Source organism: Heliconius melpomene, chromosome 17 (assembly GCF_056956725.1).
Source record: "Heliconius melpomene rosina isolate 202511_hmr_F chromosome 17, ASM5695672v1, whole genome shotgun sequence".
Classification (NCBI taxonomy): Eukaryota; Metazoa; Arthropoda; class Insecta; order Lepidoptera; family Nymphalidae; genus Heliconius; species Heliconius melpomene.
In genome coordinates this window covers 10,353,062-10,366,783 of record NC_140405.1, presented here as the reverse complement: position 1 = coordinate 10,366,783, position 13,722 = coordinate 10,353,062, and the positions used below count along the sequence as shown (strand labels likewise).

The following is a 13,722-nucleotide window of genomic DNA, read 5'->3' as shown; positions in this document are numbered from 1 at the left end:
TAAGGTTAAACAATATTTTTCCTTTAATATTTCCAAATGAACTTGCCCGCATTACATGAAATCTAATATCACGCTGAGATGTTAATGCGAGTGTTGTGTAGTCTTATCTACTACAGTAATTGTTGAGGCCATTTAGACCATTTGTATTTAATCTTAGATCTACGAATACGTTTAAATTTATTTAGGGTTCTGGTACTTGAATAACTATTTCAACTAGTCATCGCCCGCAAATTTGTTTGCGTGACCTTTAAGAAGTAAAATGAAAAATTTCGTTTTTCCCGTTTCCGAAGGTATTTCGAGGAATTTTTTTTTAGTACTCCCCTACATTCCCAAACGTATCTATATATCAATTTTCAAATCTGTAGATTGTTTTGTCTGTCAGTCATTCAGTAACGGATGTATATAAGTATGTATGTACTTATATATATAGATATCTAATATCTTTTTTCATTCATTTATGACTAATATTTTTTCAATTTCGTCCAAAACAAGGTAATTATTTATGTATTTGGTAGCGGAACTTAACACCGCAGCTATATGTTTATCACAAGTTTTAAAATTGAGTAGGTACAAAACCTAATTACAAAACAACAACAGATTTTTTCTAAAAGTAGGGTAAAGTAATAATAAATTTCGATTATAATTTGATATATCAGGATAAATTTAGAATTCTCCTCAGAGATTTAGAACGCATTTCATTTATCGGGCTAACATTAAAGTCATTTTGACTAGACAGAAGTTGGGATAATTTTGAAATTGGTTACAAAGTTAGGCGATATTAGATGGGATATCGGGCAACAGACGGTCCTAGTAATAGCAATCATCCCTTAAGGGTAAACTAAGGGTTGATCCTAATAAAAAAAATGGAAAAATATCGTCTATAGAACAAATACGTAGACACCGAAACATGAAATTGATGAAAATTTAACAAAAGCACCTCTATATGTCTAATTAAAATCAAATCAAAATCGCCCACACAGCAGGATAGGCAGAGGGAACCTAGTGTTAAGACACTCCGTTCCCCACTTTCTGCCGAATTCCGGAGGCATTGCGTATTGGGTGGCAGAACTCAACGCCGCGTTGCAGTCACACCCTTCTGCCGTTGCGCTACGACGGTCTCTATGTTTCTAAAATGTTTATAATTAATGTTGTGAGTATAAATTTACTTTCTTTTCAACATTTAATAACCATATAAACCATATTATCATATATTCTGACCATATAAGTTTAATAGATATATATGTACAAGCATATCTACAAGTTATAACGTATATTAGTCAAGGGAACTTGGGAGGTTCCCTCTGCCTACCCGTGTTAAATAGTTGGGCGGAAATTACCCACTCATTTCTCTTTCAGTGCGAAACCGGGCTTAATACAGTTTTTAAAACACCATTCGAATATTTAACTGTATTATTTCGTTTTTGTTTATCTATTTTTATATTAGACTGAGACACTAAATTTGCTGATACGACATTACATGAATCACCAGCTGTTATGTGAGAATTTCAAGTCTCCTTTCTAAGCTAGTGTCTTGTCTACGGCGTTTTCCAGCAGAGGAGCCATCGACGCTTGAAGCTTATGATGATGATGAACTTTGTGTTCTTAACGATGTTGGTGATGCGAGGAGGTCTGCTTTCATCAGCCATTTTTATACACAACACGTACGGCATACGATATATACTTTAGATCTAATATTTCTACTTTATTTTTAAAATATAATTGAGATTATTTTTGAAAATGGCAGTTTAAAAAACGATGCTTAAACGACCAGATACTTCGATATTCTTATTTGTCTCTTGTCAAATATATTACAGATATAACAGCTCTCATAATGAACTTCAGACGTCAAACGAAACTATTAAATGACAATATAAGTATTAATATTATTAATAATACAATTACTTTGTAAGGTCAATTTCTATCGACAATTGTAACGTGATGTGGGTATCGCATAGTTATGTAAATGAGCGATGCCTGTAGTATATAGTACTTGAGTGTTGAGTGCGATCCAACTCAATTAGGTTAGTTACTTTCTAGTGTCATGTGGTCGTTTACGTTCGTTTGTTTGGTGGTCGCGCCTCTGGTGGTGTCAGGTGAGGTTTGGGAATATATTTTACGTTTTTTAAATATTTTTTTTATTTTTTTTCGGATAGGTTAGTTGATATGTGAAATTTGGGGCAGAGCGACTTAAATATATATTTTCACACTTTACGGGATCCGGGAAAATCTAGTGTTATATCACTATTTCTTAATTTTCTGCTCTCTTTGTTTATTTAAATAATAATGGAAATTATAATAAAATATTTAACTATATGAACTTTCTAAACGTAGTAATTTGCATTTATATTTTAATTCTGTTTTTGATTGTGATTTCGATTTCCATTTGGTGCAATTATTTTTTTCTCACTCTGATAGCAAGACGAAGCTGACAAATAAAGAAAATTAATTGCTAAATAAAATCAAAGTAAAAAATGTAAACATATGGAAATATATTTTCCTAGTTAACATACTTAAGAGGCTTGGATGGATTAGCTTTCGCCAACTACCGCATATTATTATTTATCGCCACTCAGATAGCAATGTTAGAGAACGCAGTGTCTTAAAAATAGGTCCTCCTCCCCCAGGAATATAGCGGGAAACTAAAAAAAATAACTAAAAAACTTTATCTCTTTAAAATTTACAAGGCCACAAACTGACTATAATCGCAAATATCATTTTTTTATCAGCTTCACGCTATATCCTGCACACAGCAGGGTAAGCAGAGGGAATATAATGTTATGACACTAAGTTCTTAATTTTGCGCCGAATTCTGGAGTCATTGCGTGTTAAGTGGTGGAACCTAACGCCGCGGTTTGCCTTGAAAATATAAATTTAGTAAATATTCCATTTCGAACCCACAACCAGTATAAGTGGCATTACCAGTCACACACTTGTGCCCCTGGGTCACGATTGGCTTCATCAAGTATCATTTTACACATTAATTGAGTTTACGTGCATCGGTCTTTATATCTAATGATGGCGAACTTGATTCGACGTGTTTGCGCATATACCATGTTATTTGCGTAGATCACCTTTGAAATTGCTATTAAATTGGTTTTAATCGTTTCATGGTAAAGCACACGGATAAATTGCGAAGTGTTTGACTGGAAACACAGTGGTTGTAGATTCGATGTCTGGCTCAGGTAAATGTTTAATTTTAAACATTTGATTTCCCCAATTTCGTTATACAAATTGCGACGTATGCTATCCAATAATCAATTTATCTTTTAATCATTTTAAAAATATTATTCACAATTAGGAAAGAAAAAATACTTTTTAGAAAACGTATAAAAAATTGAACCTGCACCTGTTGGAAACTGTTTAAGTACTCTGACCGTTAAGCCATACGTTCTCATCAAGCTACGTAGTAGGGTGTTTAGGAGAGCAATATAAGTGAGACATAAATAAATAAGAGAAACATAGAAAAATACCTACGGGAAAGGGAAAAAAATATTAAATGCATCCATTGCAAAAGTTGTTGAGCAAGATGAACATCTTCTATTTACATATTTTAAAGATCTGGAATATCTCATGAATAATCAGCAAATAGCAGTCTAGCTATAAGAGCCAAACCACTTTAAGAACAGAACCAGATAAATTAAAGATCTGGAAACGGTGAAGTGACATAATGGTGGTAATAGCTTAGCAAAATTAATAAGAATTAATAAAATGCTGTAGTTGATAATTTTAATCTATACAAACATATATATTCTGTCTCTCTGTAATTTTCTTGTTTATCTGTCTCTTTATCCGGGAATTTTTTTGGAAAAATTATATCTATCTTTGCCTTACGCGTATACCTAGAAAAATATGAAATAGTTAAACACTCTTCTATAAAATACGACATGTTTGCGAGCAAAATCAAATAAAATCTTAAAAGATTATAATATCGATTTATTAAGTGTATAACCAGTACAGATAACCAATCAATTTTCCTTAAATACACTTAAATAATCTAGGCATCTCTATACTCTAAGCTTGAAGTGAAGTGACCAAGTGTTTTTCAAGTGTATATACCTAGTTTAATTTAATAATACTAAACACAACCAAACTATTTTAAAATTTATTAATTTATGTCTGTTTGTCTGTCTTTGAACAGATGAACCGATTTTTATGAGATTATGGAGCAATATATATTTTTCTTACCGAATTTCCCGCTGTATAGGGACTATCATCGGACTTAATGTTTTTCTATTAAATACGACAATTTAATCGAGAAAAATTAAATAACAAATCAATTGATTTAAGCTATTATTAAATTACAATTTATGAAATGTATAACCTATAGATAAAAAAGGCATGGTGTATTAAGCGTTGGAACTCAACGCTGCGTTGTTTCTTTTGGGAGAGATCAGGGCGAGGAAATGAACACAATTCAAACCTCCGAGTGGGAATCGTACCCACAACCGTCTCGTTTATAGTTGAACGCTGTTCTACTGAGCTACGTGATATGAATAGGATTAGCAGGCTGAAGTGGCAATGGGCTGGTCACATTTGCCGCAGAACTGATGACCGTTGGGGTAAGCACCTTCTAGAGTGGAGACCACGCCTCGGCAAGCGTAATGTAGGACGTCCTCCAGCTAGATGGGGTAACGATATTCGCAAAGTAGCGGGCAACGGCTGGATGAGACGAGCTGAAGATCGAGCTCAGTGGCTTGCCATTGCAGAGGCCTATGTCTAGTAATGGACGAGGACAGGCTGATGATGATGATGATGACTAATATGAAAAACAAAAATTTTACTAAAAAGAGCCTATATATTAAACCATAACATAATATTTTATTACCTAGAAAGCTTAATAACAGGAAAATATGTTTACAATATAAAATGAGCTCTCCTAAATTGCAATTCTGCTACGAATATCCCCATCACGTTTTATAAATGGCTTAACTTAAATAAGTATTGTTTCGATCGGGCGATGAGTAATGACGGTGACAACTTTCGTTTACTCGTGTATAGAATGTGAATTAGGCGAACGGGACAATAGAACATTGCTATAAAATAACTAGAAATGTTTTTTTTTTGGTTCACGTTGTATATGGCAGGATAGGTTCCCTTCCTCACTTTCTGTTTAAGTTTTGGTGATATTGAACCTAGGTTCCCTCTGAATACGCTGCTGTGTGCAGGATGTTAACGAGTACTTGATTTTACCCAACTTGAAGCAAAGTTAGTAGGTGCTTTAAATTACTTAAGTGTGAACGTTTTAATTTTACTAAGACTTATTTTCTCCCAAGCCACAACTTTTTTAATATTCTTTTAGAGCCTCATTTTTATTAGCTTTTTTATACGACGTCAATTTTTTTTAATAGAATTTGTTTTGTTTATATTACAGTAACTTTTCATTCCATTCCATTTTGTCCAGTAAAATACTGAAAAAATTTATATATTTGTACTAATGGACAAAGATATAAATTTATTTGAGACTTCCCACTAATCTTCTATTAAATTATTGTGTCTAAATTTGTATAAAAGCGCCAAGTATCCGGCTTTTATTTTGTATGTATTTTGCAATCAAATGTATGGGGAATTAGAATTAGAGGGAATTACATTAACTAATAACCTCAATTGGTTATTGTTTGGAAATGTCTTTTTTCTAAAGAAAAGTCCTAGCAACCAATTAATAAACTGGTCTACTAGTAGGCTAAAGTCACAATCGCGTTACTTTCAACGTGATAGCAGTGGGTTCGATTCCCGCTCAAGTAAATTAATAATTTTCATTTCTCCGCCATGGTAATAATAGTCACGGTATTAAGTTCCGCCATTCGACTTATGTACATATAATGTCTTGAATTTCAGTGCAATATTTAAAACATAATCTTTTCCACGAGCAAGGATTGTACCCGCCACTATCACGCTATTAACTTCCTAACTACGCCACAGTGGTTATTAAATAACGATTGATCTTTTAGTAAACGTGTTTCGGTATACTTGATGTTTCCAACAAATTGCCTTTTGAGTAGGTATTAGCTTCTTATTCAAGTGGTGTAGTTTAGCATTTTAATTAAATAATATAAATAAGTAAGGCTTGGCACAGTGGGCTAGGGCCTGACGTGGGTTGTAGGTTCGAGTCCTGTTTTTTAATTCTCCACTCTGGTAGATAATGATCGGCGTTGATTTCTGCCATTCAACAAGCAATGTCTTGAAAATATAGCGAGAGAAATATTAAGCTATCTATACTTCTATCTATACTAATACAATAAAGCGGAAGAGCTTGTTTGTTTGTTTGAACGCTAAGATCTCTGGATCTACCGGTCCGATTTACTTTGTTTTTGTTTTGTATGAAAGCTGCATTCTTCAGAAGTGCTATAGGCTATATAACATTACATTACACATATAAATTAATATATTTTAAAGTACTTTCTAATTTGACATGCAATTTATTCTGCCATGTTAATAACAACCGTCGCGTCGCTACGCAACCGTTACCGCGACATACCGATATTCATCCTTATAAAAATAAATGTAACAGTCACTTTTAGCATTTTATCTAGATTGAAATTATAGTTTACTATATAACATTCTAATAAATAATTAAGTAGATGTCACTGATTCGAAACGACCTAGCCTTCGGGCGGCATAGTATGAGTATGAGCGACGCGAAAATATTCTTATAGTTCAAGCAGGCGTAGCCGCGTCCGGTTCCACTAGTACTTTTATAATATTCAAAAATATGTAAAAAAATATTTCTTTTACAGAAATAATATTATCAGAAAGGGTCCCCGTAAATGACGAGGACAATGATCTAGAAACAGTCGACGTGGGCGACAGGATAGTGGGTGGTGAGGAAGCGAACATAGAAGAGCATCCGTACCAGGTGTCATTTATAGTGAACAATTCATATTTCTGTGGAGGTTTTATTGTCAGCGAAAACTATATATTAACAGCGGGACACTGTGCTCAAAAGTAAGTGTATTTAGAAAGAAAAAATGGAATTTTTAAACAATTTTAGTAAAAAGGGGGGATTTTTTCGCTATAAGTGCACCTTAGTAAAAAAAAAATGTAATGTGTGTTAAAAAAAATTAATCAGCTTCTCGCTGTATCCCGCATATAGCTGGGTAGGTACAGAAAATCTAGTGTTAAGACACTTCGCTCTCCATTTTCCACCAATTTTTTCGATTGCCTTGACCCCAAAGCGAAGAAATGTAAAAAAATCATAAATAATAATTTATTCCACCCACTGGTAATCGAATCCACGACCGTCGCGTTACAGTCACACGTCGCACCGCTGTGCTGCCACAACGTCTAATAAGAACATAATTACAAAACAACTATTTTCCAGTGTCGATCCATCAACAGTAGTTCTCCGAGCTGGTAGTTCCTTCCGTAAGAACGGCACAATCATCCCCATAGCTGAGGTGAAGCCTCACCCGGAATACGACAACCCACCCTTCGATAAAGACGTAGCGTACATGAAAACTGCTGAGCCTATACAGTTTAGTGATACCATGCAGCCTATAGCTTTACCGCCAAGAGGTAGGCCTTTGAGTGGTGATATTATGGTCAGTGGTTGGGGTAGGACAAAGGTTTGTATTTTTTTGTAATATTTTCGCGCACGGAACTCAACGCCGCGCTTTTGCTCGACACCAGAGCGAAGAAATGAAAATATACATTTAAATATTTTTTTAATTTCCTCAAATGGGATCGAACCCATTATCAGTCCGCGTTAACAGTCACACGTTGTGCCGTCACGACTGGCCAAACAAACGTTATAGCCTTATAATGTTACTATATATAAATATTACAAATATATAGTACAACTATATAAAGATGTAAGAAAAGATCTCAATAGTTGTTTTCTTATAAAGTGCTTGAAAGAAAAATAGCTTTTCTACTTACAATATACTAAATAAATGTATTTTGGCGGAGGCTTTTTATAAATCATACAGATATACCTACTGATGTTATTTTATACGTTGCTTTTAGTAACAATAAGAACCTAATTTAATGCGTAAAGCCTTTCAGAGGACTATTCATTTACAGAATAACAATTCTTCTGAAATTTCTAGATAAAGGTACTTTACTTTGAACATGTGCTTAGAAAGTCAATGCTCCCCCTCGGAACAACCGTGTGATCCAATTCACGTCGCCGCGGTGGACACACAGGTCGAAACGTGGGCACCGTTGCCACCAGCGGGCGAACCAATTAGACCGACCTCTGTCGAAGAGGTCCAAGACATTATAAAGCGCCTTAAGCCAAAGAAAGCCCCAGGATCCGATCGCATCTCGAATAAGATCCTTAAAATTCTTCCCATTCACATCCTAACGCTTCTCGTTGCCATTTTTAACACGCTCTTAAAAGAGTGCTCATTCCCAGACCAATGGAAAGAGGCAATAGTCATAGGTATTCACAAACCTAAGAAACCTCGCACATCCCCGTCCAGTTATCGCCCCATAAGCCTTCTCAGCTCAATGGGCAAAATCTACGAACGTATCCTCCTTACTCGTCTCCAAGCCGCAGTCGTGGCCAAAGACATAATTCCCCCGGAACAATTCGGCTTTAGAGCCAAACACTCCAGCGTACACCAGGTACACCGCCTCACGGAATTCCTGCTATCCCGAGCCAAATTAATGCCATCAGCGGCAATCTTTTTAGACATTGCAAAAGCGTTTGATAAAGTCTGGCACAATGGCTTGATTTACAAGTTACAAAAGACTGACGTACCTGACAGACTCGTGCACATCATTCGAGACTACTTATCAAACCGCTCATTTAGATATAGGGTAGAAGGCACCCTTTCCTCCAGTAGGCCAGTTAGAGCTGGAGTCCCTCAGGGCTCCATACTATCCCCGCTTCTGTACAATCTGTACACTCACGACATCCCCAAAACCCCAGGTACAAACCTAGCCCTTTTCGCAGACGACACCGCCGTCTATACGTCCGGCCGTGTATCTGTCTGCATAGCTAACAGACTCCAAAAGTCCATGGACCGCATATGTCGGTGGCTATCTCAATGGCGCATAGAGGTCAATCCCGATAAAAGTAACATCATATACTTCCCCCTTCGTAGGACAGACTACTTGCCACATGTTCGCCTTTTAGGCAAAATAATCCCCGAGGTCAAACAGGCCAAATATCTAGGTGTTATTCTCGACAGTCAACTGTCCTTTAGAGCCCACATTAATTATGTTCGCCGCAAAGCGGCCTACGTTTTAAGTTGTTTGTACCCACTCATTTGTGCTAAAAGCAAACTCTCACTTAGAAATAAAATCCGACTCTATAAATCATGCGTCAGACCCATCTTCGCCTACGCCTGTGTCGTTTTCGCACAGACAGATCTTAACCGTTTACAAGTAATCCAAAACCGCTTCTTACGTAACACTACCGGTGCCCCGTGGTACATGCGTAATACCGATCTCCATAGAGACGTCAAATTAGACTCAGTAAAAGAGCACTGTCGTAAGCTCTCTAGTAGTTATTTCACTAAAGCCGAATCCCATCCGAATCCGCTGGTGGTAAACTCGTGTAATTACGCCAAACGTCGCCCGTGGGATCGCCGTCGACCCCGGGATATTCTAACCGATGATGCTGACCCCATCACTAAAGCGAACGACCCCAAATTTGTAGGTAGGGCTACACACAATCGCACACATACACGCTACGCACACCGTACCCGCCGGTGGAGACGAGGTCCCAGCTTTACTGTGGCCCAATCGCGCCTCGGCGCGAGAGGAGCCCGCAATCATTAATCCAATAGGGCATCAAGAGCCCTCCCCAGTAGGCTTTGGTCGAACCGATCGAAGCAAAGCCCCCCACTACGAACGGTGTTCGCAAGTCGCGGTCCGAGTCTCAAAGGAGACGCCCTTGCGCCACTGTGTTCTCTTTTGTTGGTACCTTCCACGGTAGCCATGCCAAGGTCAGAGCTCGTCTAGCTCGGCCTCCCCAAGTCCGGTGACGCTGTAGAGGCCGATATGGCCAACAGCATACTGCTCAATCGAAAAACGAACGAAAAACGAAAACGAACATGTGCTGTTAGAGTAACTTGTATTTTTACTTTTATTTAGCGTTTGCTTCTTGATATATTATTATGCAAGTGTATTTTTCATATATTTTTTTAAATAGTTTTTGAATAAAAGGAAGAATAATAAAGAAGAAAATAATTTTTAAATATAATAATTTCTTTGCCTTAGAATCGAACCCATACAATGCAATTAGATTTTACATTGAAAAGTAACTTTATATACCTAGAGGAATATTCCGATGTCTAAGAAAATAATTGTCATTTTTAGCAAGGAGCCTCTACAATTCCCGATCGTCTCATGCATGTGGAGCTGCCAGTCGTACATTTCTATAGATGTTTCCTAGTCTACCCTACAGTTTTGACGAGGAACATGTGGTGTGGGGGAAAATTCTTTTTAGGAGGGAAAAGCACCTGTCAGGTAGAGTAGATTATAATCTTTAAGTTATTGGCGAAGTGAGTAGTGCTGAACTGGCACGCTCATAACGCTATAAATAAAGAACAACATTTTTAAGTTGTTTCTTAAGTGTCTATCTTAGAAAATATACCTGTGTGGTTTATTCTTTTTTTATGCTTCACGCTGTATTCCGCATATAACAGATTAGGCAGAGGGAACCTAATGTTAGGATACTTCGTTCCCTACTTTCTGCCGCATTTTCGCTTTGCCTTGTAAAAGAGAGAAGAAATAAAAATATTGATTAATAATTCATTCCCCCGAGTGAGCATCGAACCCACGACCTTAAGTATTTTTTTTTCATGCATCACAGACTTGGTATTTTCGTTGCGCAGTAGTTTTATAAAGTAGGTACATATTCATTTCTAAAATATAATCTTTATTTTTTGTAGTCAGTTTTATTTTCAATTTTATTTATTTTGTTTTTACTAATTAACTAACTACAAAGGTGTAGAACGTTAGTCTGTTTTTTACATCACTATTTAAATATCTAAATACCTAAGAATTGCGAAGCAAAAACTTTTCAAACATAAATACATATGCATACATATGCATATGTATGCATGAATATGATTCTTATTTTTTACTAGCGGACGCGCGCAGCTTCGCTTACGTATTTAGGGGTGAATTCTAATAAACCATGAAACACGTGTTCAATGAAATATTTTTAAGAGTCTAAATTTCAAATTTTATAAAAATCGGTGGCGGTTTAAAGATTTTTCCAAATAAACTTTCAACCCCTTATTTGCACTCTTAGGGGGTGAATTCTAGAAAACCATGAAACACATGTTCAATTAAATATTTTTAAGAGTCTAAATTTCAAATTTTATAAAAATCGGTGGCGATTTAAGAATTTTTCCATACAAACTTTCAAGCCCTTATTTACACCCTTATGAAAATAATTCTAGAAAACCATGAAACACGTGTTCAATTAAATACTTTTAAGAGTCTGAATTTCAAATTTTATAAGAATCGGTGCCGATTTAATTTTTATTCCATACTAACTTTTAACCCCTATTTCACCCCTTTAGGGTTAAAATTTTTCAAAAACTCTTCTTAGTGGATGTCCAGATTACGAAAGTAAACATCTGTCCAAATTTCACGTTTCTACGCACAGCAGTTACGGCTGTGCGCGCGTCTTACCTCAGTCAGTGAGGACAAGTCCTTTTATATATATAGATAGTTTAGTGGCGGATCTCAATTAATCTTTCGATGCCCGTATTTACAAATCGCTCTCAACTCTGAGATCGATCTTGGGAAGCCGCTTTCATTTGTAGATTATAATTTATGAATGAGGTCAGTCATGGCACAGGTGTACAAATGTGACTGTAAACGCGACTGGTTGTGGGTTCGATCCCCACTCGAGGAACTGAAATATTATATATATTAAAGTACGCTCTCAAGATCGGTCTCAGATATTAGAGTAGTTTTTAAATATGGCAAATTATTCAAATATGTTTTTTCCAGGGTGATTCCGGAGGAGCAGCCATACAAGATGGTCTGGCGGTTGGTATAGTTTCCTTTGGCAGAGGTTGCGGACAGGCCCTCTCACCGAGTGTCTTTGCTGACATCGCAGCGCCAACAATTCGAGACTTTATAAGTGAAAATACTGGATTATAATAGAATTTTGTTAGTTATAATAATGTTATTATATTTTCAAATAATCAAAGGCTATGAAATGAAGATTTATTTTATTTAAAACTAGTAGTCTTTCTAAAAAGTCTTTTAAAGCAACTTATTTACATCCTCTTAAGAATGTTTTCTTAAGAAGAAAAATTATATCTTAGTACCCTTCTACCTAGTCTTCCCCTTTACCCCTTAACCTACCTACATGCGAAATATCAACTATCAAAGTGTTTTTTTATGTATTAATACACATAATTATTTAATTATCATAAATTTTATTTAGATTATTATATTTCGGTCGGCAACGCACCTGTAGCTCCTCTGGTGTTGCACGGGATCATGGGCGGCGGTGATCACCATCAGGTGACCCGAACGCTCGTTTACCTTGTCCTTTTTCCATAAAAAAAAGATTTTCTACCAATATTTTTTATATATGCACAAGTTTATTATCCCTTAGGTCACCTCAAATAAAGGGTAGGTCACCTCTGCCTAATTTAAAGGTATATGACCTTAACCAATACTGCACTTCGTAATAATTATGACTAAATGAGCTTATCTAATTCTTTTATTTATAATATGACGGGTAATCTTCCTTCAACATATTTATATTTATGACTTTAATTTTATTTTAATATTTTGTAACCTCTGGTTCTTAATAAAAATTGCATTTTTAGATAGGGATTATTATTTACATAATTACGTATGAGATGAAAATCACTAAGAAATCTAAATATGGAATTGTCTAATTTTTATTGAGATATTATTAATAAGACCTTGTATCATATTTATGAATTTATTTTTCGATATTTCCTTACAAATTGTCGCTATTTTCGTGCGTTGTAACAAGCGACAAGCAAACATAATCCGAATCTAACCATATTTTCCATAGTTATTATCCGCTGCCCATCTCTGGGCAATTGCCTATTGTTACTCAGAAATCCTGGATACATGTCACAGTAAATATACTGACATTTCTCGAAGGGGTCCCCTGTGTGTCCATAGGTCCACCTATGTTCCCATGCAAGCCTTCCGCAAGACTGGGTTCTATTGAACCCGAGAATTATGAAAGGGAAACATAATACTAACAATTTCAATTTTGAAAGATAAATATTTAAGACTTAAATGAAATTTATTAAGTTAATAAAATCTCTTTTAAAGCACTTGTCATTTAATGAAACTTTAATGTCAAGAAATTTAATTTAAACTCGTAGAGATGATTTTCCTTGAAATGTTTAAAAAGGTTTCCAGGAAAGCATATTTTTAGAATTCTTCAATAAATGTTTTATTATTGTTGTCGTCAAGCATATTCTATTATCTATTTTATCGAAGGTAAAATAGAGAACACCTGATTCCTGACACAAGTGTGTGAGTTCTGCCACTCAACACGCATTACCTCTAGAATTCGGTGGAAAATGGAGAACGGAGTTTCTTAACATTAGGTTCTCTCTGTCTGTCTGCTGTCCGCGGGATACAGAACGAAGCGGACTTATTAAGTTCAAATTGGTCTTGAAGCCACAACCACCGCGTTCATTTACACACTATAATAATTAACGTAAAATGTATTAAATTCGGGAAAATCAAGACACAAAAAATATATTGTTTGTTTAACTTAACGCCGCGCTTTGCCTCGTTACCAGAGCAAGGAGA

At 35.9% G+C, this 13,722-nt stretch overlaps 1 protein-coding gene across 1 annotated transcript; it reads left to right on the top strand.

The window, feature by feature from the left end:
- Positions 1-1,937: 1,937 nt before the first annotated feature.
- LOC146530232 (trypsin-3-like) lies at positions 1,938-12,132 on the top strand. The gene is made up of 5 exons (XM_085200974.1): positions 1,938-2,093; positions 6,735-6,942; positions 7,319-7,562; positions 10,267-10,416; positions 11,917-12,132. The coding sequence occupies exons 1-5, from the start codon at positions 2,042-2,044 to the stop codon at positions 12,067-12,069; spliced, it is 807 nt and encodes a 268-aa protein (XP_085057100.1). The 5' UTR covers positions 1,938-2,041; the 3' UTR covers positions 12,070-12,132.
- The last annotated feature ends 1,590 nt before the right edge of the window (positions 12,133-13,722 follow it).